This window comes from Tinamus guttatus, unplaced genomic scaffold, assembly GCF_059628265.1.
Source record: "Tinamus guttatus ecotype Peru unplaced genomic scaffold, ASM5962826v1 Tinamus_guttatus_pri_ptg000213l, whole genome shotgun sequence".
NCBI lineage: Eukaryota > Metazoa > Chordata > Aves > Tinamiformes > Tinamidae > Tinamus > Tinamus guttatus.
In genome coordinates, this window is record NW_028288747.1 from 10,251,876 (window position 1) to 10,277,996 (window position 26,121).

Here is a 26,121-nt window from a genome sequence, read left to right on the forward strand (position 1 = left end):
ATCACAATGGGAAGAGATAGGGAAAATGATACAGGACAAAGTAACTCAAAAACAAACAAAAAAACCCCCTACCCCTCTCCAAATAAAAATAAAATAGATAGGTGAAGTCAGGGAGAAAATAGGTTTCTGCTAACTTAAAGGGTTTGTGAGTTTGGAACTATGGTCTTGGTTGGATCATCACTGAACTATTATCTAGGCTGTTGCAGTCTTGATAAAATCAAGATTACTCTGACTAGGATGGCATAAGAGATTGGCAGCTCAAAGATATGGGCACAGAGTTCCGGACACAAAAGGAGTAACTAATTGAATAAGAGGGAAAAAAATTTCTGCACACTGGCAGGCCAAACTTTCTATAGAGAATAATTTATTGGATTTACATTTTTTATTCATAGGTCATCTGTGAACACATTGCAGTTATTCATGTGCTTTTAATAGAAGTTTGTTGCATAATATATTTATTGAAGATAATCTGTAATGTACTCATGAATTATCTACTATTTCTGAGGAACACATTGTGACTTTCAGTAACTTGAAATTAAGTCCTTAAGTGACCAACCGGAACTTAAAATTTGCCTCTCAGGGATGTTCAGGACATTGAAGTCACATTCTGAATTTTTGTTGGTCTCGGAAGAAATTTCTGTGGAAAAATATTTATTCTAACTTGTCACCGATAAACATATAAGTCTGGTGCAATAGTAATGAACTTAAGCATTTTCCCAAATAGGAATTATATTTGTTATTTTTTCCCACATTTGTGCTTGTGGGGGATGAAATTACAATCATTAGGGCACAAAAGATAATATTAGTGTGTTTTGGAGGCTGCCCATTGACTGGGAAGCGGCAAGCAAACCAGTACTTTTTGTACTGCATAAAAATTGATGCTCTTGATTGCACATGATGCAAAATAGCTACTATATTAGTTCTTCTTCCTTAATTCTATTAGTTTAAACACAGCACGGACTGTTATGATCAGATACCTTTGCAGGTTTCTTGCAGAGTTTAACCCACATGTTTCTAGTAGCTCCAGTGGGGAAGCCAGTAAAAGGATTTTTCCAAACATGTGACAGATAAATCATACCTTTTTTGATTAAAGTGAGTACTTTTGAATGTATTTTCAAGTAAAGTGGTTTCTGCTCTTTGCTCTCCCTTTAGTTGTCTTGTCTTCGTGACAAGAAGATCTTGAACAACTGGAAAATTATTCTGAAAGTAGGTTGTGACTCTGTAAGGATGCACTCAAATTCTGATCTGCACCTAACAAGAGTTTTGAGTGTGCAAATACTGAACAGGAAATAGAAAATGGCTCTGAGCAAAAGGATCTGTGGCACTTCCTGTGGCTCACAGGATGAACATCAGTTCATGTCAAGCTGTTGCAGAAAGAAAAAAGGCATATGCTGTAGTGGGATGTGTAAACAGGACGAGAGCTTGCATGCGCTCTTGTTTAACCTAGTGAAGATAAGACAGAGGAGACATCAGTCTTCGAATACAGAAAAAAAGCTGCTGCCTGACTTCAGTCACTACATCAAGACATGATGGGCTTAAAACATGGCAAGGTAGGTTTCAGTTAGTAACAGCTGGGGATGTTTTGTGTAGGTTGCTTTGGGATCTTATGCGTAATCAGTCACTGGTGTCTTCTAAGAACGTTAGACAGGTCTCTGTGAGGCGTAGTATAAGTAGATAGCACAGCCGGTCCTGCCTTGCTGCATTGTAGGGAATGAGCTGGATGATCTTAAGGTCCATTGGGTCTGTTCTCTGATTAGCCAATACGTATACTGTTAATAATCACAAGTATTATATCACAAGTATCACAAGGATTTAGATTGTAAAGTCTTAGAGTGACAACTGCCATCTGCTATGTGGTTGGATAATGTCTAGCAGTTGAGTGGTTGCTCTGTAAAGATGACCACAATCTCACAGGTTTTTTCTTCTTTTACTTGTTCAAAGTGCCTGAGAGAGCAGATGAGCTTAGTGTATTTGTGAGGAAGATATCAGGTCAAGGACCTGGCAGGAAAGGTGAGCAGAGTGCTCTTTCTGGAGCCAGCTCAAGACAGCAGAGCTTGATTAGTTGATTAGTATCTGATTTTCAGTTAAACATTTATTTATTTTTTATCTTCTGCATAATACATGGACTATAATGCGTGTGCAGGGGGGTTGGACTAGATGACCTCTAGAGGTCCCTTCCAACCTTAACGAGTCTGAGTCTGAGTCTATAAAAGAGGCTGCTTGGTTAAGATGCTCGTTGTGCAGATGACCCAGAAGCAAGTTGCTAAGAGGCTTGTGAGGACGGTGCATCATAGAAATAAGGAAGGGGCACTCTAGAAAAAGAAAGTAGAGGGGATAGTGGCAATGTGGGAGAGAAGGGAGCATCCTTGTGGCTAGGGGCTGCTGTAGCCCAGTGTTTGAAAGGGAAGACTTTAAATATTCAACCCATGTATTTGAGTTGATTACTCGTGGTTTGTCACCTAATTTTATAAAATGTATCAAATATCATATGGATACCATAGAAAAATACCATCTTGCCAACACAGCTGGGCACAGAACTGGGCTATTTCCTTCCATCATTCTTTGCTTGTCTTTTTGCACAAGAAAGAAATCCTCTGAGGGCGGTAGGTGACGCTTTTTGTTTTTAGTCCGTGGGGCTTTGACCTGTCTGGGTCCTGTTTCCACATCTCTGCCTGAGAGCTTCTGCCTACAGCCCTCTTCCAGAGACTAATGACTTGCTCAAGAAAAATGCTCATGCAAAATAAATTTCTCTGTGTAAGTCAAGGGATGAAGCCAGAGTAATTGCAGATATTAGAAACTGGTTTTTGCCCTCCTACACCAGGATATGGACAATACAGTCCTTGTATTTAGTTTTATTATCTTATTTTGCTGTATTTCATTCCACTCAATTGGATTTCTTTCTCCTTCATCTTGCTTTGAGTACTTTTTCCGTACTAACATAGGTATCTGCACCACACAGACATTTCTAAACTCTGAGAGTACCTAGACATTTATACGAATCCAATTTCTTTTGTAGCTGAGAGCTTGCTGCAGGTGAAGACTTTCCAATCCATCAGTATTGACTGCAGCCCCTGCTGCGGTGAGGGCCTGCCATGCCTTGTGTTTCTGTGAGTACGCTGGGGTAGCAGTCTTGCTGACTAAAAGATATGTTTGAGGACTTTTTTAACTGCTTTTTTAAATGATGACGGTTATGCCTATGTTGAGACATGTGGTGCCATACAGAAATGTCAAATCTGGAATTGGAATGAAACAGTAAACAGAGCTAGTCACTATGCTCAGAAACCAGCTTGCTTTATGCAGTGCCCCAGTTCCTTAGAGCTTCTGCTGACAAACACGGTGAAGCTGCAGATCAAATAGTGGTTCCTGCAGGATCATGTTCCTTGGCCTCACAAAGTTACTGGGATTTGTTCTCTCCCTCCAGCGCACTGTGCTCCAGTTCATCCCCTGTCTGTAGCAGCCAGGGCCTGGGGACTTGAGGCCGCGACATGAAACTCTCCTCTGCCACCATGGGGATGGCCCTGCCGTGCATGCTGAAGCCAACACTGGCGCAGAGGGTGTCGAGGACAATAGGTGCAAGGAGGAGATGCAGCGAGTAATCGTGCTTCTAATGAATGACAACGTTTGAAGGGGGGAGAAGGATCGGGCGTTTGGGTGCAAGGTCTGTACAAATTGTTCTGTGCTGCTGTTTTTCCCTTCATGCACCTTTCAGAAAACACAATGCCTTAAAATCCCATGATGCCTTAATGGGCTGGTGTCCACTGAAAATTATGGAATTATCTTCTTTCAGAACTTACGGTAGTAATATTGATAAAAAATATTTCACTGGCTTCTATGTGGATCACACAAGCCCTTCACATTTGTTAGCCTTATGACGATGAGAAAAATCCATGAAGGTCATTCACAGATTTCTCTCATTATACCACCCATGTCATTTTATTAATCTTTATATAGCAAATGTTGCCCATTTTAATTATATTTAGCTGAACATATTTTAAAACTCACAAGAAAAGGTGGACTTTTGTGATACTTTGTTGTGCACAAAGAGGTGTGAAATTAGCTTCAAGAGATAAAGCCTCTTGGGAAGCAGTGGCCTTAATTGCTTTGTACCTGTTGGACCACTCTGGTGTGGGTACGTGCTTAAATGCACACCAGTGTGTTTCTACCAGACCATTTCCAGATGATAAAGATGGAACTGGAGAGAGGGGAACTGGAGAATTTGCTACAGATACTCACATTGCTTTAAATTGGAGTGGGGGAAAAATGGCGCTGGAGGCTGATCCTATTGCCTTGGGCATTAAAATTTTATTCTTGTTCCTTGTGTTTATTTTTTCTTTCACTTCGTCCCATGTAACTTTTCCTTTTCCCCACTCCTTTCTAAATTATGTTTTATTTTGATATCTGAACTGTAATTTCATGTGTTCACATACAACAGAAGTACCTTTTATCACCTTCTTTGACAGTTATCTTAGAATGGGGTGAATCAATCATCTGCTAGGCAGACATGTCTTTCTCTGGTCATAGAATAACAGAGCTTAGATGACTGATTTGGATTCAGTTCTCAATGCTTAGATGGCTGCAGTTTGGCCTGCCAGTTTCCACCTTTGCAGAATATCAGCACATCTTGGTGTTTGTGTGTCTCTGTTGCAATTTAGTTTGTACATATTGAGCATTCATCTTTTACCTCAGAGTCTGAAACAGCAGTGTGATGTCTGCCAGATAGCAGGTGAAAACATGACATAAAAAATAAAACTACAGTTTTAAAGCAATAATAGCTGAAGCATATCTGCTTTTTTAAGCTGACCCTACTCCTTTAGAGAAATGATGCTTTCCTGGATTTCAGACAGTTGGATCATTGTTAGTTCTTGATTCTCTTGCAGTGTCGCCTGTTTGGGAGAATGAAGTGATTCTTTTGAGGTTTGAGAGTATATATTTTTTAAAGGTTACTCATTCTTTGGGACTAATTCTTACATCAGTCAAAAACCATATTAAGAAGAGTTCTGGAGTTAGCCTGAGGGAATTTAGCATAAGAGGACATGTATATTTGCAGATGGGCTTATGGATTCATTGTGTTTGATGTGCTTGTGTCTAGTTAATTCTGGAGGACACCATCAACTACAGGAAACAGCTTCTGCTTGTGGCAGAACGTCACAACGTCCCGCCTTCTCCTGTGAAAAGTGGGTGGAAGATGTCTCAAGTGCTGTTCCCTGTGTGCCCCCACGTACAGTGGGCTCTGAGTTGCTTATCAGTCCAGACAAAATGTCCTGAGGTCAACCAGCTCGTATTGGCAGTGCTGCCCACCAGGGCTGGCCTCGCAGGCTGCCCTTGTGGCCTTTTCCTGCAGCTGGCGAAAGCCAAGCAGGGCAGCAGATGTGTGCGTGCAAGGGATGCTTGTGCTCAGAGCTGCATCCTTAACTGCAAATGTAACTCAACGGCGGGTATCTTATAGGCTTTTCAGCAGCAATTAGGATTCGTTAGGTGGTGTAATTGCTAATAAAGTCTGCCCTGGTCCCAGCTACCTTCTTTCCAGCTCTTTTCTATTGCAGACCAGACCGAAGAGCAAGGGCTTCTTGTGCTCTGGCCTGTAATTCCCATCCTGAGCAGCTGCCGTGGCTCAGAGTGGCACAGCATTCACCTATCTGGTGTGCAGGTTAGTGCTCCAGACTCCGGGAATGGTGATGGATGTGCTACAGGACAGGAGAAGGCTGAGACGGTGACAAATTGGTTATTGCCAGGAACATTTCTGTGTACAGTCCTTGCGGCTATGGCTGCATTATTATTGTTTCCCCCTCTCACAAACAAGAGTACTAAAGCTGAATAATATATACATTTCATATATATTGTGAAATTTATCATGTGAAAACCAAAGCCTGCCTGTGAACATTTAGCATAGTGGTATTTGAGCTGTTCAAAGAGGGTTTCCGCTTTCCAGAGAGGTTTAACAACTTCATGTTGGAGATTTTTTTAAGCATAATGCTCTTATTTCTCTTAAAGGAGGAGAAAAAAAGGAAAATATTTATATCTTTAGCCTCTTGATTATTCTTATCTCTGCTAAAAATATGACTATAAATTCTGTGTATTGAAAATTAATATGTCCTCTTGCTATTACACATACTTCCAGAAGGGGGAAGAAGTATCCACATAGTCTTCATGCAGGGGAGAAAGAAGGACCTTTTATCTGTGAGGTTTCCTATACTCACAGGGCATGACTTTGGGTTTCTGCTAAACCCTTGGGGAAAGATGAATTCCTATTAGAGCTACACTGGCAAACATATTTGAAATTAATATGTAATCAGATACATCAGGTACTCGCTGTGCTAGGACAGTGTGGACTTGCTCTTTAGGGCGCAGTGCTGCCCTACCTGGCTACTCATCAGACACAAACTGCCTTGGTGTTAGCCCACACGATGTGGAAATACAAGCGTGGAAGGCTGTCAGCTTCATGATCACAGGGTGAGACGAGGTCTCGACCATATCTCACTCTCCATGTACTGTGTAGAGCACCTAATTTGTAACTGTGCTTTCTACTCCCTTACTCAGTTGCACCACTGCAAATTAGCTACGAAATACTGCAATTCAGATCTGCTCTTGCTAAACGGAGCACAAAGAGTGGAGAATTAGGCTCTAAATTTAGTCTGTTTAGCATGACACGCCGCTGAGTATTCTCATCTGTTTTCAAAGATGCAATAAACGGCATGGCTATACTAGTAAATGCCATTAGCTCTTTGAATTAATAGAATTACTGTTGGCAGCCAGTGGTAATAGATTAGAGCAATTCACTTCTACTACATTAGAGTAATTCTTGGCAGTGTGAATATAATAAATCTGAGGAGTTTACAATACAACTCTGCAGCTAAATCTCGGAATATGAATTCTCAGCCTCTAATCACTTGCTTTTTCTCTTTATTTAGGTCAGTCAGTGTGATGATTTTTTTTGTTAGAAAGTCATAAAATTTCTGATTTGAATTTACTGGCTTTCAAAATGAAGATGATTGGATAATTTTTTTTTTCTTTTTAAAAATCCTTTTTCTTAACCGGACACATTTTCAAGCTTGAAGATATTTGGCTGGAGTGACACATTCTGTTAGGCAGATAGATAATAAGTTGTCATTGTCCACATGCATAAGCTCATGTTGCCTTAACTGGGCTATGAATATTAAGATACCACTTTTGATCTTCAGATTCTTTAGAGGTATATTCAATAAAATTAAACCTGGGTCCCCAGTTTACAATGTGTGTAGCTTATTCAGTGTTCCCAGGGTTTAACAGCTGCACTGATTCAAAAGCCAACAAACAAATCCCTACCTATCTGTGTATGTGTGTGTATATTTTGTCAGTATTTTGTCACTGCATTTCCTGAGGTTCATATTGTTATCTCTTGCTGCTGGTATAACCCACTGGTGTAAGCTGTATTATTGTTGGTTTTTGTGGAAGAATCTAGTCCTGGTGAAGACCTTCCCTATGGATGGGAAGGTGATTATGGTTCCTTCTGTGTGTGAACTGGTCTCTGCTGTTCCTGCTCTGTCCTGGCTAGAGTGAAGACACTGTGCAAGTGATAGAGCTAAATTTCTGACTGAACTGGTTAAGAAAACAGATTGTGCAATTATTCTTTAGTTATTTGACTTTAAAATTTTAAATGATCATTAAGTAGCCGCATTGAGAGTAGAGAAGAGAAACTTCTCTTTTCCCTGTAAAGATGTTGGCATGGCAGTGAGCAAAACACTCTGCCACCTTTAAAGTTATGAGTTTAATTGCTGAAGAGGATGTTTGCTACATTATAATAATGACATGTTTAGTTATCAAAAGTATTGAAAGATGTTGATAGCTGCAATGTAGAATAGAACCTTGTGTGTCCCTTGCTAGGAGAATTGATTTGTGTGAACTATGGATTGTGGGAAGATCTGTATTAATATTGAAAAATATTTCTTGCTCTTTCCCCAATGGCATATTTGTGGCTGGCTGGCAATTTCCTCCAATTTGAACACAAAGCAGATGTTTAACATGATGGCTGCACTCTGGAATGACTACTGACAGGTGATATTGTGCCTGGAAAAGGAGAGCCATTAGTCATAGGTGGGTCACCTGGGTCCATGACAGAGACCCTGGCAATTGGCTGGTGAAAAACAGACCTTTTTATGTGGAGTCTCTCAGGATGATTGAAAAACATGCATCTGTTAGGCTGCTTTTAGGATTTTGTTTTCATCTCTGAACCATTTCATATATATTTGATATACGTATTTGACAATATGTACAAGTCCACTGAATACTAAATTAAATCTAGGATTCTAATCAAGAGGATAAAAGAAAACTTGTATAGAAAAATGCATCTGTGTAGTCATTTTCTTTCATAAGATAATCCTCTTAGCTAATTGCTTTTCTTCCTCAACCATTTGAAGAAAACTGAATTTCGGAGTGATTAGCAACTTGAATTATGAGCATTAAAAGAGACTACCCCCGATCTGAAAAATGTTGGAAGCAACTCATACTCGAATAACAAAATACAAAAACATACGGAGGCAGAAGATTGCACAGAGCAATAAATCATTCTGTGTGACTACCCTTTATGCCATGAAGATACCTCCGTTAACTTATTTAGCTCATTTAGATAATCTGCTTCTAAAATGAAATCAGAGATAATCCATATAATTATATAGTGAAGGTATAATTGGTATTTTAGTGCTAAATCTGTTGAATGTTGTCGTAACAGGTAACATTGAAAAGCTTAGGAAACATCTGTGTGACTAAATTTCACCTTTCAGGAGCACAGGTGGACAAATTAGATTTTCAACAAAGGGAAATAATATAGCTAGATAAAAAATAACTGCAGCTCTGCAGCGAATTAGGAATTGAATTAGGCTATACAGAGTGGTAGCCAAAAGCCATCCTTCCTTTCTAATTTTGTTCAAGAAGGAGCCACTGCTTGCTGTTGAACGATACTCGGCAACTTGGCGACCGGTTATCTGCAATGTCCTGGGTCACTGTTCTGTGCCATTTCTCATTCTCACCTATTATTCCTCAGCCTAATTCGTAACTCTGCTTGAAACTGCAGAAGGCACATTTGCCAGTAAATGCAAGCAACTTGTGCACAGAGGTGTTTGAAAATCCGCCCAAGAAAAATACTTTTGATAAGAAAAATACCATTTAAGTAAACCAGGACCAGGTTTGCCAATTAACAACTCTAAAACTCTAAAAATTCAAAATGTTCAACAAATGTTAAATATTTGGAGAAGAGATTATTTTGTTTTGAAAATTCCTAAATAAAAAACAACTTCCAGAAATGACTTTACAAATTACTTCTATGTTAGGTTGTAACAGAAAAAAAAAATCAGAATGACCTCCAGAATGGAAATTGCAGTTCCCCTCTATGAAGGATTGAGGATCATTCACGTTTATGTTTCCATAAATGAATGAAACAATTGCCTTCTGCACTTGCTACACATGCTTTATTTGTGAACACACTGTCAGCCTTCCTCCTTTGTTTATATCCTCATTTTTTATTAAATATAGTGGAGGTCTGGCATAGATTGTAAAGAAGCTGTAATACTTTTTTTTTCTTTTTTTTTTTTTAAAAAAAAGGTTGTAGCTGATGCAATATACTGTACCAAACTATTGCCACTGGTTTCTGCACAAATTGCTGGCAAATTACATGTTCTAGCAGCAAATATAGTTTCAATTGCTTAGGGAATGACACTGCTGGAAAAATGTGTTTATATAATATAATATGTCTAGCATCCAAAATAGTATGTTGTTCATACAGTCTGTTAAAACTTGTTAAGGAGTTGCTTGGATTAATTTTTCACTAAACATTTTCAGAATATTTTAATAATTAGTTAAATGGTCCATTTTGGTGGGAAAATTGTCTGTAAAAATAAATTTTAATAAAGAGGGGGGTATGATTCTATTTGCTCACAACTTTCAAATAGCCTCCAGGTTTGGAAGTCTGGTTTGTACTGACTTTGTGTGCAGTTATGTGACAGACCTGTGGAAAAAGGAAAGTGAAATCTTTGAATATGAGCTAAGCTAGCAAAGAAAGTGGTGAAAAGGTACAGGGATGGTGGTGAAGATGCTGCTGCATAGGTGTGTTTTATCTCTACACACTGAACACCTATTCAAGTCCAGAATCAGGCAACTGAGCTTGAATAAAGAAAATTTCAGATATGTGCATGCGATAGGGTAAGGAACCTGTAATTTATAAGCTTCTCGCTGGTGGCTGCTCAGTGTCACATATCTCTGTGTGTCCAAAACCCCAGTTATAGTCACAAAGGCTTAACATTAGTCCTGTAAAGTAAATCTTCCCACCTGTTTGTGGCAGATGAGTCAAGAGTAGGAGCCTGGTTTAGATAAATGAGTACAAAGAGATATTACGAGGCTGAATTTCATCTTTGCGAAAATTGCTGTGAATTTTAATTTTGCTGTATGTAGTTGGTAGTGGAGAAAAATGATGCTTTAGGTTGGTTGTCCTTCATTGCTAAGGCCAAGGGAAACTTTCATGCTAACTGTGGCACTTTAGGCAACCTGCATACCTTGCTTGTGATTAGACTGATAGGATTTGAGGATATTTAGTACTGCTGGGATGAGCTTTTTGGAATTGAAGTACTTGATCTGCTCATCTACCCAACTGCTAAAGCTGAATATCCACCTTCTCCTGCTCCTAAAAGTATTGCTCCCGGAGTAAGACATAAGTTACCTGAGAAGCCCAGGGGAAGCACTGCTGAAACAGCATGCCAGAGTCGCTGTGGATAACCGTTTTTTAAGGATTACATTGGGCGTGGAGCTGACAGAGAACCCAGGGAAATGCGTGCCCATTAGAAATAAGAATGGCATGTCTGGGAAGACCTTTTCACTTGGCAGCCATGTATTTTGTATTAGCAAAGGAAATGGTTTGTTGTTATGTACTAAAACTCACGAAGACCTTAGGAAAAAAATCCTTTCCACAGAGAGGAAATTTTGTCCATGCTACTGGTAACTGATAAATGCAGGAGACAAAACCAGAGTTTAGGGTCTGGTGCTTCTTCCTCCCCAAATACCACCCGCCTTCTTACAAAAGACAGTCCATTGAGGGGTACACATGAAAATTTGCACACTTTAATGATTAGCAGAGCCCTCTGTCTGTGTCATGTTCCTAGAACTGGAAAAATGTTACCTGAAATTTTAGTAGTATATTTACAAGATAGCAATGTTCTTTACCTCTTCTCCGCTCACAAGAAATAGGCATATAGTGGCATCAAAGAATAAGTAGAAAGAAGCGGTGAGTATTTTGCAAGTGAGGGCCGTTCTTGCTTTCTGTTCTGAATTCCATTCTTCAATATTAAAGTGAACATAGAGGATCTAAAATGAGTGCACATTTCTAAGCCAGCCCTGAACTGTGCTTGTTTTGAAAGCTAATTGTGACAGAAGATGCACGGCACTGTGAGGTATGCAGTAACTTCCCTATATCCGCACATTTACACTGTGTTCATCTGGAACTGTACTGTACTGAGCAAAGTCTGCTGTGCTGACTCAAGTTAAATTCACAGTTGCCTCTTGATATATCACAATATGTCATTCAGTAATCCCACTGAGTAAAATGTAATTACCATACAACATCTTGTGATGTCTTGGGATTTCTCACTAGGTAAGTAAGAAATAAATTCCTGTCAGTGCTGCAGGAATGCTGTTGTAGAGCTGTAGGAACAGATGAGCTAAGGTCATAAGCCATGATGTTCTGCTGAAAACACTGGTCGCAGGGGATATGTTCTTTTTAACCGCAGGCAGGTAACTGTGTCCTTTTTCTTTCCATATGAATGTGCAGAATCTTGCCCACTGCCCAATAAGCTCTCAGGTCTCCCTATGACAATGTATTTAATTCTTATCTCCCTGTGATGTAGGAGATCAGAGGAGGAACTGAGGGCCAGAGGAATTGCTGCATGCTCTCAGTCTTGCAAAAAGCAAGCAAACAACAACAACAACAATGTATGGAAAAGAAATCGAGCCTGTGGTTCCACCTAGGAGCTCGTCTTGAAACCAGCCTCTTTTCTGTAGTGTAATGATATATAACCAGCATAGGCACTGATCTCCTGCTCAGTGAAATCCAAGGGTTCTGCGTTGTCATCCAAAGCTCTTTCTGACGCTGCTCTAGGTCATTTGAATCTCTGTCTTTTCTTTTGGAAACGTGACCTCCGCTGGCAGCTTTGTTCCACTCCTGTAGTGAGAGTCACGATTCCCCCAAGGGGGAAGAATTAACACCCACACACCTCCCCCACCTCGGAACAAAATTCAGAGCTTCAATTGTGAACCTAGTCTGATTGCTTTCAAGACAAACAAACATAGTCAAAGGTGGCTGATCACTCATCTCCGGGGAATGGAAAAGCTTCTCACTATTAGGCTTACAAGTTCTGCTGATGTCATGCTGATACCGTAGCTGTGGGTGTGAATAATACTAAAAAAGAAGATGGACGGGTATGTGTCATATTCATTTCGTTCCCACTGGGGCTGGCTCGGTGTAGAATAGGGAGACTGAAGCCTCAGATGACTGTCAGAAAGAGTGATTGCTGCTTATACCAACTTTTAGGCTAGGGTGGATGGATGTAGCAGCAGGAAATCTAAAACAGCTTCAAGGAAAACCAAACTATCTGTACAGCAGGACTCTGAGATCAGGTATTCTTGGGAGGTTAAACGGACTCTCGTGTTTTTTTCCTCAGTTGACCATTTTTATTTGCTTTGCATTTTACCATTGAGGTATTCCCAGAAGTTTTAGCATATAAATCTAGCATTCTAAAATGTTTTTCCTTGATGTCTGTATGCTTTCAGGACAGCTTGGTTTTAATAGCAGTGTTTTGCAAGTAAATGCAATTAGTGCAGGAAAGTATAATGCACCTAAGACTGGTTTGATTCATCACTTATGTCTTTCCACTGACTTCAGCAGAACTTATCCAAAGGACCATGAGGTCTGAGTAGCTCTATACTGCATGTGAAAATTCCTCTCAAAAATGCTGTCATGTAGAAGAATTAATACTCTTTACAAGTAATTGGTTTATAATTTACACTTTAAGGCCTGTTCTTTGATTATCTGGGATGTTTTCAGGCATTTTCAAGAAAAATAACAAATCAGTAGTATTTCATACTTGGCAGTGTAATAATACTGTACTTGCAACATACTGCTCAATATCCAGAGACCAGTTCTGGCAAGGGTAGCGCAATTGTAATGTTTTTCACAAGGACAATTTTGACTCACACTGTGCATCACCAGGCTCCTCAAAGTACCTTCCAAGTGACTTCAATAGTTGCTCTTTAGCTTTGTCTTTGCATTATATTTTCCTGAAATATGCTAGACGCTGTGATCATCTGCTTTGTGCTTACTCTGAAGCACAACTGGGAACAGTTAAGAGAAAAGAATGTATTATCTGGAAGAAAATATTCCCTAGAAATTTAGCAAAGCATACTAGTGTGCTTTGGGAATATAAACCCACTTCTCTTAGCAGTGGGAACTGAGAAGATGAAGATCTAGGTGCAGGATTCATTTGATGCTATGATTATTTGTTTCCTATAGTTTAGGAATCCATGGAGCATGTAAAAAGCTGAGCTGAAATAAGCCAAAATCTTTCACTGCAGATTTGATTCTCAGCATGTTACTGATCTTTTGGAGCTTACTCATTTTTTTTTTGTAGTCAATCCTAGCACAGTGGATAAAGGAAGTCTGAATTTACAGGTGGCTGCTAATCTCTTTCACAGACAGTGCAGCTATGTCACTGGCCTCCTCAGAAGTATAATGTATAACTTATTATACGGATTTTATCATTATGTTATTGATGTATTGAAATATAATGAAGCCTTTGAACTCTATTCATTTTTCTCCTTGTACTGGTATTTAGAGTGAATGAATTACAGAACGATTGGATCAAAGAAAGGATACATCAGCATGGAAAAGCACAGCGGAGGACAATATCCCAGGCTTGGCCATTCCGTCATGCTGAAGAGTATCACAAAGACGGCTCTAAGGTTTAAAACTGGCGTAAACTGGAGAACTGGATTTACCTTAAATGGTTCTGGGCAAATTGTTGAGCTGGTAAAGCAAATGTGCCCTTCATTTTGTCTATGGGAGAATTCTCCCTGAGCAAAAGGGACTGTGACCACGTAGTGTCTTTGGGTGGCACCAGAAGCCTCCTGGCAATTAGTCGTGACCTTGGTCCCTGCGATGCCTGCGCGTGCACATAGCTCCCAGCTGACCTGGGCTCCTTGCGGCTGCCCTTAAGAGCCTCTTCACATTAAAAATTTGCTGGGGAATTAATCACACTCTTTTAATGATTAAGATACAATATTTAAATACTGTTTATCTGTTTAAACAGTTTTAACTTTATCTCTTGAGTTTTTTAGATAATTTTAAAAGAAATCCCTCCATCTCAGTTGATTGGACTGATGAAATTTAATGGAGAACATTAAGTAATTAAGTTTGCTGGTCTGAAATTGTCAATCTTTGATTTGAAACTAAGTACTCTAATTTGAACATTAAAAATCTTAGACTCATATCTTGCTACAGGGTAGAAGTATGTGCAATAGTGGACACTTCCGCAGATCTCTAGAAGCTGCTTTTGTGTCTTTTAAATTACCTTTGATTTTTTGATGACATAATGCAAACAATTTTAACTTTGCTTCTGCAGAGGATGTAGCAAACCTCAGTGTGACATTCCTTGGGTAAAAGCAACAGTTTAATCTTAAAAAGATATTGTCAAGCTTGATATGCAGGAAACATAACCTATACTTTCCATCCCATGTAAATCTTAATATAGAGCTATTGTTTAGAAAATGAATGGAACAAACTCCATTACCTAGTGATATTCCACTGGATCATTCAATGACTGGTATTACCGATTTTCTTGTGAGCATATTTGCAGTAGTTTAGCCTTTGGGGCAGAGGGGATTTCATTTAAATATGCCCTCTGGAGCACTTTCACAGTTACAGAAGGTATTTTATGTGAGGCAGGAGGAATTCTACACACATGAAAGTGCATGTCTTGAGAGACAGGATTTTTTTTTTTTTCCTAGAAGGGAAAAAAAGTCTTAATGAGTATTAAGAGCTTTAAGGAAATCTTTCTGCGAGACATCTTGAACTTTTTTCATCACCCAGAGAAGCCCTTCTTGTTGCTTTTCAGGCTTTATTTATGTTTTAACAGTACGCATCCTTGGATAGATGGGTGATGAGCGAGAAGAAATCTCGGGGAACTCTTCTCAGCAGCACCGTTTTGGAACACAGGTATCAATAAAACACATCAGCCACGACCACTTCTGAATGATAAAAATCTTTGGGTTTGATTTAACAATTTTGGCTGTTTCCTGAGTACTCGGCACCTTGGGAGTGGGAATGACTTGCACTGGTGCTTGCTCTGAAGCTTGTTCCTGCTCTTCCCCTGAGGCTGGGATTTGGTCATAGCTCAGGGAGCTGGTGCTGTGACTGTTGTGACGTTCCCGGTTACGCAGCTCCAGTAGCAGAGCAGCTCCTCACTGAACTGCGGTGAGAAGAGAACGTCTTAAGACAGCCTAAGAGTTAAGGAATGCTTTTGAAGCCAAAGTAAAGCTGATTTAAAAAAATCACCAAGTCTTCTGGCTGTTTGAAGTGTGTCCCCATAAATCTCCTTACGAACAAAAATGTTCAGCCTGGAAAGTTCTGATTTCCTCTCCTTTCTAGAATCAGCAGTAAAAAAGCAAAGAAAATGGAGAAAATAAAAATACAAGCTTTTAGTTAAAAGAAAAAAAAAAATCCGAACCCCTTCTTCCCGCATCTGTACACACATAGAAATATCTTTCAGGTTCACGATTTATTTCTCTTGGGAAAACCTGAAATTAAACTTTACAGTTGTTTTTCCTCCGTCTTAGACAAAGTGCAGTTTGAGGGGAGGGTATTCTGTGTGATCAGCTTCCCCATTAAAGAACCATTTGAGGCCCGGAATGCTCTCAAAATGCTTGTGCCATAAACCCTGTGGTTTGAGCACACCAGCAGATCACAAGCAGCATTGCAGCCAATTCTAAGTTTTCAGTGGACATAGCAGGGCATGTTATTTGATGCAGGTGCATGAAACAGGGAGGTGTGGGGAAGAGCTTACCCAAAAATGTTTAAAATATGACTTCAGTTATCTTCTGTCCCTTGTTATCTCGTGCTGTACCGCTGCATTCTTGGAATAGGATTTAAACAAAAGGGAGGTAGGAATGCTTTCTCTCTTCCCTTCAGAAATGTAGACTCTGCATGGGTTATATTATCTGGCTGTGCTATAGATGTCCCAAGATGCCCTGAGGTGTCAGATGTAAAATTTGAGGTAAAAGAGGAGGTACACAGGTCAGAACGGAGATTATTAGCTCCTGTGAAAAGCTGGAAAGTGAGGGTTTCTTGAAGCTACAGAGGTTAAAAAAAAAAAAAAAAGAGGGACCAGTAGAGACCTTTCTGGGCAACTGAGAGTTTAACTTTAAATAAATCACTCCTATGCAAAAGGAAGGTTGTGTTCCTAGTTTAAACTTTGAAATCGGGGAACTTGAAAAGTATTTATATGTGTCAGGCTAAAAAGGGAATCTGGAATACTGCTTATATTAACCCTGAAGCTTGTCTCAGTTTATTTTAAGCAGTCAAGAAATTAAGATAAATCCTCCTTCTAGGTCATATGAAATAACATTTAAGTTATCGCTTTATGCTTTGTGCATACTTGTTAATTATGTTGAAAAAACATTTATTTGTGTGGACAGTGAAAAATAGCCCAGCAAACCATCCAGTGACAGGGACCCAATCATTTCACATCAAGTTGCCTACTTCCGATTCATTCTGTGTTTCGCTTTTAATGTAATTCTCCTTTTTGGAATATATAAAGGTCAGATCATTTCATTACTGTATAATACTACTTGATTAGCCTTTTCTGTAGTTGATGGAAAAAAATCAGTGCTGAACATTCTTATTAGTATTCATTTCAAATGCTTTTGCATGGCCTTCATGCTTTTCAAGAGAGAGATGCTCTATAAAAGTATTTCTGCCTGCTGCTTCCACACTACCGCTAAGCAAATTTTCATAAAGAATTTTTGAATTTTGTGTCTTAAAAAAATGCTTATGACTATCTTCAGGCAAATATATTTAGACTCAGAACCTGTATGACTACTCTGATTACTTCTGCTGTTCTGTTACCTCACTGACCTGAGGAAGCCTGATTTTTTCAGTTCTTCAGATAAGACTTTTTTTTTTTTTTTAAAAAAAGGAACTTAGTTACTATGATGCAGAGAGCTCATAATTAATGCTGATTTTGGTCCCGAATTCCCTAGTGGACAGTTGGTTTCCTAGACTGAGGTTCACAACAACAAAATGCTGAATTCCGATGACCTAGTGAGAAGGGATGAGATGATGTAGGAAACTGGCTGTGTCTGTAAAAGACAGCTTAACCCTCACAAGAAATGTGTTAAAGTAGCCCTCATCCACCCAGCAAGTACTGATTTTCCTAAAACTTGTCTGTTGTGAGTGATGGGCAAACATGCAGTGCCAAGCTGTATCAGCCCGAGTGTTTGAACCTATGGATTTTGCTTCCCCTGACTCAACACCTAACAGTGTCCAATGCTGCCACCATCTGAGCTTGTATCTGGTTTCCTACATGTAATGTCCCTTCCTGGATGTTCCCATGATGTTAGGAAAATATCTTTGAAATTTCTGAGGCTGATTCTTAGCTTTGGAAAGACCAGGATCTATTCAACTGGTGCTGCGTGTCAAGGTGTATCCTGCTGGAATGCGGCTTGTTTTGGCTCTGGATCCTGGCTATACCTGGAAGTTATGAAGTTGCAAATTAAACTTCAAAACGGATTTGTTGCTTCCTTCTTTTTTTTTTTTTTTTTGCTGTTTGCTAATTAAAGTGAAATTTACTGGATTAGCCAAGGAATTTTGCAAGAATATAAACAGGCATCATCTGGTTTTGGAGATGTGCTCTGCCCTTCTAACTTGCTGCTCTTCACAGCTGAGTTGCTCGGCATACAGAGCTCCTTGAATGGTTGGTTTTACAAAATTCCCTCATTCTGGGTGCAGACAGATCTTGTGATTTTTCTTTTTATGACTGATCGATTACAACTTAAAAATGTCATGCTATGAGAAATCTCCCTGGTATTTCTGACAGTGCCACATTTTGGGTTATGTTGCAGTTTCTACAGACATCACACCAGAAAAAGACTGAGCAGACACCTGTACTTGTCCCCGTTTCCCCTTGGGGCGTATTTGATAAATGTTCAGCCCTGGCCAAGGCAGGGCAGGGAATAATTCTTGTCATCTTGCCCACGCACCGAGGGGGCTGGTAGCTCCCCATGGTGGCAGGGGTGGCCAAGGGCAGCCTCAGCTATGGGCTTCGGGCACCTCCTCAGGGACAGGGATGGGCAGGAACTGGGCCACGTGGTCACCTGTGGATGAAGACAAGGAGTTCAAGATTCCTAGAAATAACAAATATTATAAATTACATCTTACAACTGACAGATTATTGAAGAATACTTTAATAGCATTTTTTGCTTATATTTAAGAGCTTCTATAGTTCATTTGAATGTTATTCCAGTTTTCTCTGAGGTTATTAAAACAAAGCATGCTTTCATCTTCAACAAATAATAATGAAAATTTACTAAAATATGGTATTATGATTTGCATAATTGTGTCTGAAAATATACAGCAAAAAATGAAAATCTAAGATTACTTTGAAAATTCTGCAGTGCATATGAATCTTGCTGGACGTTAATCAGTATCTTTCTGGGGAGCTGTTGTGTATTCTGCAGAATGTGTCATCGTGCATTTGCTGCTACGGTACCAACTTGCCATTAAAAGTTACCACTAAAAACAATCAAGGTACAAAGCAGACTTTTTATTTTTTCTTACCAATCTAATGTTAAAACCTTTCCAGATTGTTATTTGCTTCCTTGTAGCTGTTTTCATATTTCCAGAACAAACTCATACTATATTTGTAGTATGTTTAAGATCAAACGTTTAACTACTTAAAGAGAAATACTTTCTGCCATCTCGAGGTTCAGCCTGTAGGCTCTGGAGGCATCTAATCTCCTTGTCTTGGATTTACAGGGAAATTTGAGAACTTGTGTGAATGTATATAGATTTTGACAAATTCAGTATTTGTCTTGAAATTAGGCATAGCTGGCTATCTATGAATATTAAGGAAAGTTCTGTCTCCAGAATGTGATAATCTTTATTTTTTAAAATCATAAAGTATTTCAGGTCTGAAGGGACCTCAGGAGATCTCTAGATAACTCTTGCTTAAGGAAGGATCCTGACCAGGTTTCTCAGGGCTCAGTCCAGTTGAATCTTGCAGACCTGTAAGAATGGAGACTGCAAGACCCCTGGCAGCCTGCTCCACTGCTGGACTTTTCTCATGGAAAACAAAACAAAACACTTGCATCTAGCTTGAACCTCTCTTGTTTCACATTGTGTCTGTTGTCTCTTTTCCTCCTGCTGTGTACTTTTATGAAGAGACTGGCTCCATTTTCTTGTTAGCTTCTCCAGAGGTACCAGAGACCAGCTGTTAGGTCCTCCTTGAAGCAGTCTCTTCTCCAGGCTGAGTAAGCCCTAGTGCCACAGTCTCTCCTCACTGTGAAGAGGTGCTCCAGCCCCTTCCATCTTGGTGACCCTCAACATCAGTTCAACATCTCTCTTGGAACAGAGACCAAAATACACACAGGATCTAGATGTCCTCTCACAAGAGCTGAGTAGAGAGGGGTAATTGCTTTCCTGCATCTACAGGCTGTGCTCCTGCTCATGCTGTTGACTCTCTTTGCTGCTTTTTATACTGCAAAGAACTGTAATCCCTTCCTTTGGTTTGCAGAGTGATAGCTGCTCAAACTAATGTCTGCTTATTTATTTGGCTTGGTTCTAATATTCAGATTGTTTGAAACCTGTTCTCTTCAAAAACTGAGTTCTGTCATTTTTTGAGGGCAACTGAATAGTTAGATTGGTGATGCACAGTAAACACAGCAACCGCCGCAAAAAGTCAAGTACTCAGACGTTGTTATGTGGGAAAAGACTATGAAAGTCCAAACAGAAAAAAGCATGAACCATTCAAGAAAGGGAAACCCTGAAGACTGGAAAGAGCCTGTCTAGAGATCAAAGAGTGGAACAGGAGGTTGTTCTTCAGTGAACAGTTTGGCAAGTATGAAAGAATGATCTGTTCAATGATCTGAACTCACTTAGTCAAGCCTTTAGACAAAGAACTATGTATAAGCAAAGTACTGTAAGTTTCTCGTATGTCAAAGAATACACTTCTCACTTGGATTTGATTTCTTATTTAAGTTAGTGTTTCAGATAATTTAAGGTAGTGTTAAAGATAATTTCTATTTGTATTTGTCTAATGTCTTATGCCTAACTGTAGGAAGGAGAAAAAGAATATGACAAATAACTGAAACATGAAATAGAGGAGAAAAAAATACATAGCATGCTTATTTAACCATTTTTTTTTTCCAGAAGAGTACTGGAAATAAGAAGTTTAAGCTAAACTTACTTCCTTCTGGGCCAAGATGAAATTTGGTAACCAAGCAGCTACTTGTTTGATGACACAAGGCTGCTACCTGAGAGGTATGGGGACACCAACAAATTGAATCTTCATTAGGTCAATGTGGTGGGTTGAGAACAGAGGTCCCTGATGTAAAATAAGAGGTTTATTATGTTGTGTCTCTTAACGGCTCCATATTCTGTTCTTTATACTGGGCATTTGTTTTCAGAGTTTTTCAACTCGTACAACTACTTTTTCTCTGTTTTAAAGTGTTGCCCACCTGCTCGCCTGGAAAAATATTTTATGTTAATGCCATGTATTGCATGTGAGTTTTCTTCTTGAATCCAGATCCTTGGTTGTCCCCTAATAAATGCAGAACATGCTATTTATTTGCTTGAGCTTGAAGACAGTTACCATGAATGGTGCTACCCCTGCTTATTCTTAACATACAAGCAGCACTTTCTGTTAATTGGCTACAGGTATCAGAGTAAACGAGACAATTCGCACTGCAGAAACTTAATAAATTTAGTCATAGCAGAGTCTTAATGAACTCTTTATATGTAAATGTCTAATATACTGCTGAAGGAACTCTGTCATGGATGAAAATTAGCTGAACGGTCATTAATTGAGACAAAGCGAAGAGTCGCCTTGCACCTTTGGAACGGAGTGCTTTGTAAATTGCAATTCATATACCAAGGACGTGAAAATCTGATGGAAAAGGATTCAAACATTCCATGGCACATTAAGGAGGAAGTACAATTACAATGGGACACTGGTCATTAGGGCTTTTACGCTCTGCTGCTGCTGCCTGTTTGATGTCCAACAAGCTTTCAGCTTCTTAGCAGCAAAATCAATATTCAGCTACGTATCTGATGCCAAATAGGAGAGGCACGAGAACAAGTGCTTCAATTAATTCAATGCAACTAATTCTTCTATAAAAGTTGCTATGGCAGCTCAGTACCATATTATTAAACTACAAAACTATAAAACAATGCAGTTTAAAGAAGGTGAACAGATGAAGAATGTATACTTGGGAGAAATGGCAAAAAGGGTGACATCAAGGCTAAGAGAGTTTTAAGACAAGCTGTATGAGCAGACTGTTACTACCAATAGCGGTTCTGTAATTCACAGTAGTTCTGTCTTCTGTATTTCAACTTTCTGCTGTACTGATGTGCTTAGGGAAGGGGAGAGACCCTTTCATATCCTCAGCTTGCTACATTCTGTATGGGGACTGATTTTCCCATATTTTGCCCTAACTCTGGCTTCTCCTGGGAGTGGCTGCTTCCTTCCACTGAGAGAGATGTGATATCTTTATTAAATAGAAACATCTTGTCACTCTTTTTGACCAGTCTTGGTTGAGCTGCCCCACAATACAAAGAGCAACCAAAGAATCCACCCAACTTCGGCTTTCCTCATTAAAAACAAAGTTCAAGCTACAGCTTTCCAGGGGGTGTGCAAGGGCTGGAATGGAGGAGGAAGGTGTGTGGGGAATCCTGCTCTCCTTGGGGCAGGGCAGAAATGCTGCAGGGTGCAGCAAAATGCAGATGTGTGGCAATTTTTCTAGCTTCTTTTAGCTGAATAATAGGTGTTCCCCGTTTAGAGAAAAAAAAATCTTTAGCTTTTCATGATACTGAATAAAGGAAAAGAGAGTGAGAGTAAAACGCTCAGGCTGTACGTTAATCCCACACGACTTTGTAAAACATTCAACCTTGCACTTGATTTTTCATTATCTTCTGGGAACAGCCTGTGGAATGAGACAAGCACTACGCACGTGTATTTTTGATCTGCAGGTGCGCACGTTTATTAGCATCCCTTTTGGCAGCGGAATGGGGACAGCACGCAGCGCGTCTCCTACCTGTAGCTGCAGCCTGCGACTCCGACGGCTGCAGTGGGAACCTCCCGCGCCCGCAGCGATTTTGTCCCCTTTCTTACAGCCCTTCTGAGAGGCTGCGACCTCTTTTTGCCCCCTTTCGCCCCGCTGCGACTTCTTTTTGCCTCCTTTCGCCCCGCTTTGCGCGGTGCTGCGCGGCGCGGCCGGCAGGCGGCGCCGTGGCGCGGGGCGCTGCGCGCTCCCTCCGCGGGCGCACTCACCATGTTCACCTCGGAGACGACGTCGATGCTGGCGATCTCTATCCGCATGCCCACGTCCACGGGCGGCCCTGCGCGGGGCGAGCGGGAGGCGCCGTTAGCCGCGGCCGTCCCGCGGAGCGCGCCGCGCCGCCCCCGCTCCGCGCTTACCTCCGAAGTCGGGGCGCAGGCGGATGTCGTAGCCGCGGAGCAGCCCGTCCACCGTCTCCCGCACGTAGGACATGTTGCTGGGCTCGTCGGCGCTGCGGAGGAGGGGGAGCAGGGGCGCGTTAGCGAGGCTGCGGGGGGCTGCGCGCCCCGCGCACCTGCGCGCCCCGCTCACCTGCGCGCCGCGCACGCCACGGCCAGCACGAGCGGCAGGGAGCGCGGCAGGGAGCGCGGCAGGGAGCGGCGCCGGGCGGCCGCGAGGCCCCGACGCGGCCCCGGCCCCGCCGCCATCGCGGAGCCGCCGCGCGGCGCGGAGCAACAGTTGGCGCATGCGCGGCGCGGCCGCGGGCGCCCCCGGGCAGCTCTGCCCCGCGGCGGGGGCAGGAGAAGGCGGGTGTCCCGCGGGAACCGGCGGTGCAGAGGGGGGGTCTGTGAGGTGAGTTTGGTGCCAATGGAGCTTCTTCCCTGGTCCCTGTTCTCTGGCAACTGCTGCACGCGGTTCTGTGAAGGATTCGTGGCCTCGACGGCTGAGGTGATGCTGCCGCCCTGTCCCATCCCGCCCGTGCTCGAACAGGTCCCCGGGGGACACGGGTACGCACTGCCCCTTTGGAGGCTCCCGCTGGCCTCATGCAGGCTTGTTTCTCACAAAACCCAGAGTTTGGAGATGCTTTCGTTGGTGAAGCATTCAGCAATGTCTGAAAAAATAGTGGGATGTCAAACTGCATAAGTTGTTATGGGGGCTTTGGGGTCAGTTTTGAGAGTTTAACTATGTGTATTTCTAAGGGAATTTGACCCTCTTGGAGAAGGAGGGTAACATAGTTCCCTGGAACTTGCCTTGGGATTGCTTCATCATCACAGCTGCATACTGTAACTGTAGTAAGGAGAAAAGGTGCCTTTTTAGAGGTATAAGGGCTCTTTTCAGTAGGCTGTAAGGGCTTATATGGTCAATGTATCTTTCTTTTGCTCATGTTTCAGTCCTTACTTTCTGAAAAATTTGGTCTTGTAGCTCAGCTTGATGGTACTTCAGCATTGCTGTTCTGAAGGAGTTTTTAAAATTTATTACTCATGATATATTTTATATTATATAATATATTTTACTCCTATTTGTGTGTAACTGATGTTGTTGCTTGGTCATAGCATACTTAAAAATTTCTTGCATAGAGAGGCCTTATCATTCACAGTTGTCTCAGACAAACATGGTGAAACAACCTGGTTCATGTGAAGCTCTGAACTGGAGTTTTCTATGGGATGATGGAAGCCCTCTTTACAACAATGTTGTGGTTTACAACATTTTATCTCACAGATAACTGCAGCTTTGCCACAAGCCATTTGCAAGTCAGCTGTGTCCATAGGAAAGGGAGAGTGCTGCTCCATGCCTGCAGTCTGTGCTAGGTAGGTTTTCGGGGAGGTTTCCTTGGATGTGCTGTATTCTGGTTCCTAGACTGCGTGCCCATTAGTGGTTGAAGGGCATTAGGTGCAATTCTGCAGCTCATCTGGTTGGAAAGGGTGGGAACAAAGATACTGTCTTCTACATTTCTTCCCATTGCTGGCAAGCGTAGTCCCAGCAGAGACAGGGATGTTCCTGACAAGTCTCTTCCTTTAAAACCTCTTCCTGAGCAGGGTTTCCCTTAGGGTAACATCTAGCTTGCTTCACTGATCATGCTGGAAATGGGACCACTGATCCATTGCCTGTTTCCCATATGAGCACCTTGCTTTTATTGAGGAAATTCAACCCCATTTTGTTCAGCTTCCTTAATGGGAGACATCTGGGCTTTAAACTGGGACCTTCAAACAGTCCTTGAAGTCTTGATAGGCTAAGGTGGGGACACTGAGGATCCATCCCTGGCTCCTGTGCTGTGCCCAGTGCTTACCACAGATGGACTTTGTAGCTTATGCTACAACCTTTGCAGAATGATGGAATTGTTTTCACGTGCAATTTCAGTAGTAGCAGCATCCCACGGCATTAGTTTTCACAGTGAAACTCCCCAGTCTGTTCAGTGACACAAATATGGGAGAATATTTCTGTAAGCCTACAGGGAAGCGAGGTGCTCAACTCCCACTGAAAGTGGACAGAAGCTGAAGTGGATGGAGCTGGACTCCTCCATGTCTTTTAGAAATCTTTTCTATGGTTTCATATCAATGTGATTCCTCAATGATGCATTCACCAGGATCGTGTTAGGCTGTAGCAACATGTTCTCCAGATGAAAAATATTTGCTCTGTTACTTGGTTCCTCATGCATACCTGACGGTCTTAAACCTTATCTTGACTACTAAGAAATATCTAGGTGCATGAGGACAAGACTGTAAAGATCCCTAAGTAGTTGGGATTTGGGAACGTGGGGTTTGTAGGTACTTCTAGGAAGTAGCTGTGAACTTCTTGTAGTCATGGCATTACGTTGCCCCGGAGTGGGGTGGACAGTGGGATCAGGACCTGTCTTCCAAATGCTTCCAATACTGAAAAGGCAAGTTATTCAAAACAGGTCTTCTGTATGTTATTAATTGAACTGATTAATATTTTTATCTACAGTTTAAGAAATATTGAAGTTCTGTTTTCTTTGCAGACAGAATATTTCTGTGAAAACATAGCATGCTTTTCCAAGCCACTAGCGTGAAAGAATCTTGTCTGTCGTTTCAATAAAAATATTCCTTTCTAATCATCTCTCAGCAGCTGTTAACAAGGTCTTTCCATGTACTCCTGAGGGGTTTGCTGAGTCAGGCACAGTGAAACATGGCAGGTTCCTTGCATGACAGGTAGGCAACTCGAAACTTGCTGAGCTCTCCCAAAATTAGGCATTAAAATAAATCCACGGCTCTTGGCCGTAATCCTTGGTACTTTTGAAAATCTGACTGCTTCGTGCCTAAAAACTTAGGAGGTTAATTTGGTGATTTTGCCATTAATTTGTAATATCTTTTAAAGAAAAACAGGCTCCCATGGGGGCTTTAATTGACCTTGCTCTTGTGTTATGGTTGTTTTATTATATTTGTTGCCCAATAATATATTTTCTTTAATCTGTTAGCCAATGGTAATATCAAATTATTCTTCCAGTCCTTTTTACAACATGCTTAGTATTATCAGGTCTGTGAGATAGGCCTGTGTCTGGCAAAGGAGGCGGCTTTGGGAAAGCTTTCCTGGCTGAGTTAGCACAGACTTTTGGAGTGGGGAAAACTTTCATCTTGATTCAAGCACATGTCAAAAAAAGGCCTAAAGCAGTTGAAATACATTGATTTTAACACTATCCATGATCTTCTTTTGATATTTTAGCTCATTGTACACTAACTAGAAGCAACACAAATTATATAATATTGTAGCATGATCCGTAAAACCATCCAGGGCCACATATGTGTTCATTTTTTCACCTGCCTTATGCAAAAATGTTTGGGATAGGGAGAGATTTTTTTTCTCATGTGAAGAAATGTTCCCTGT

General features: G+C 41.1%; 1 protein-coding gene across 1 annotated transcript in view; it reads right to left on the bottom strand.

The window, feature by feature from the left end:
- The window catches only part of GABRB1 (gamma-aminobutyric acid type A receptor subunit beta1), a 93,780-nt gene extending 70,992 nt beyond the window's left edge, over window positions 1–22,788 (bottom strand). The window contains exons 1-2 of the mRNA XM_088524744.1: window positions 22,701–22,788; window positions 22,554–22,621 (exon numbers count right to left, since the gene is read on the bottom strand). Of these exons, the coding sequence (XP_088380870.1) occupies window positions 22,554–22,621; window positions 22,701–22,773 (141 nt within the window). The 5' untranslated portion in view covers window positions 22,774–22,788. The remainder of the gene's footprint in view (window positions 1–22,553; window positions 22,622–22,700) is intronic.
- Window positions 22,789–26,121: the final 3,333 nt, after the last annotated feature.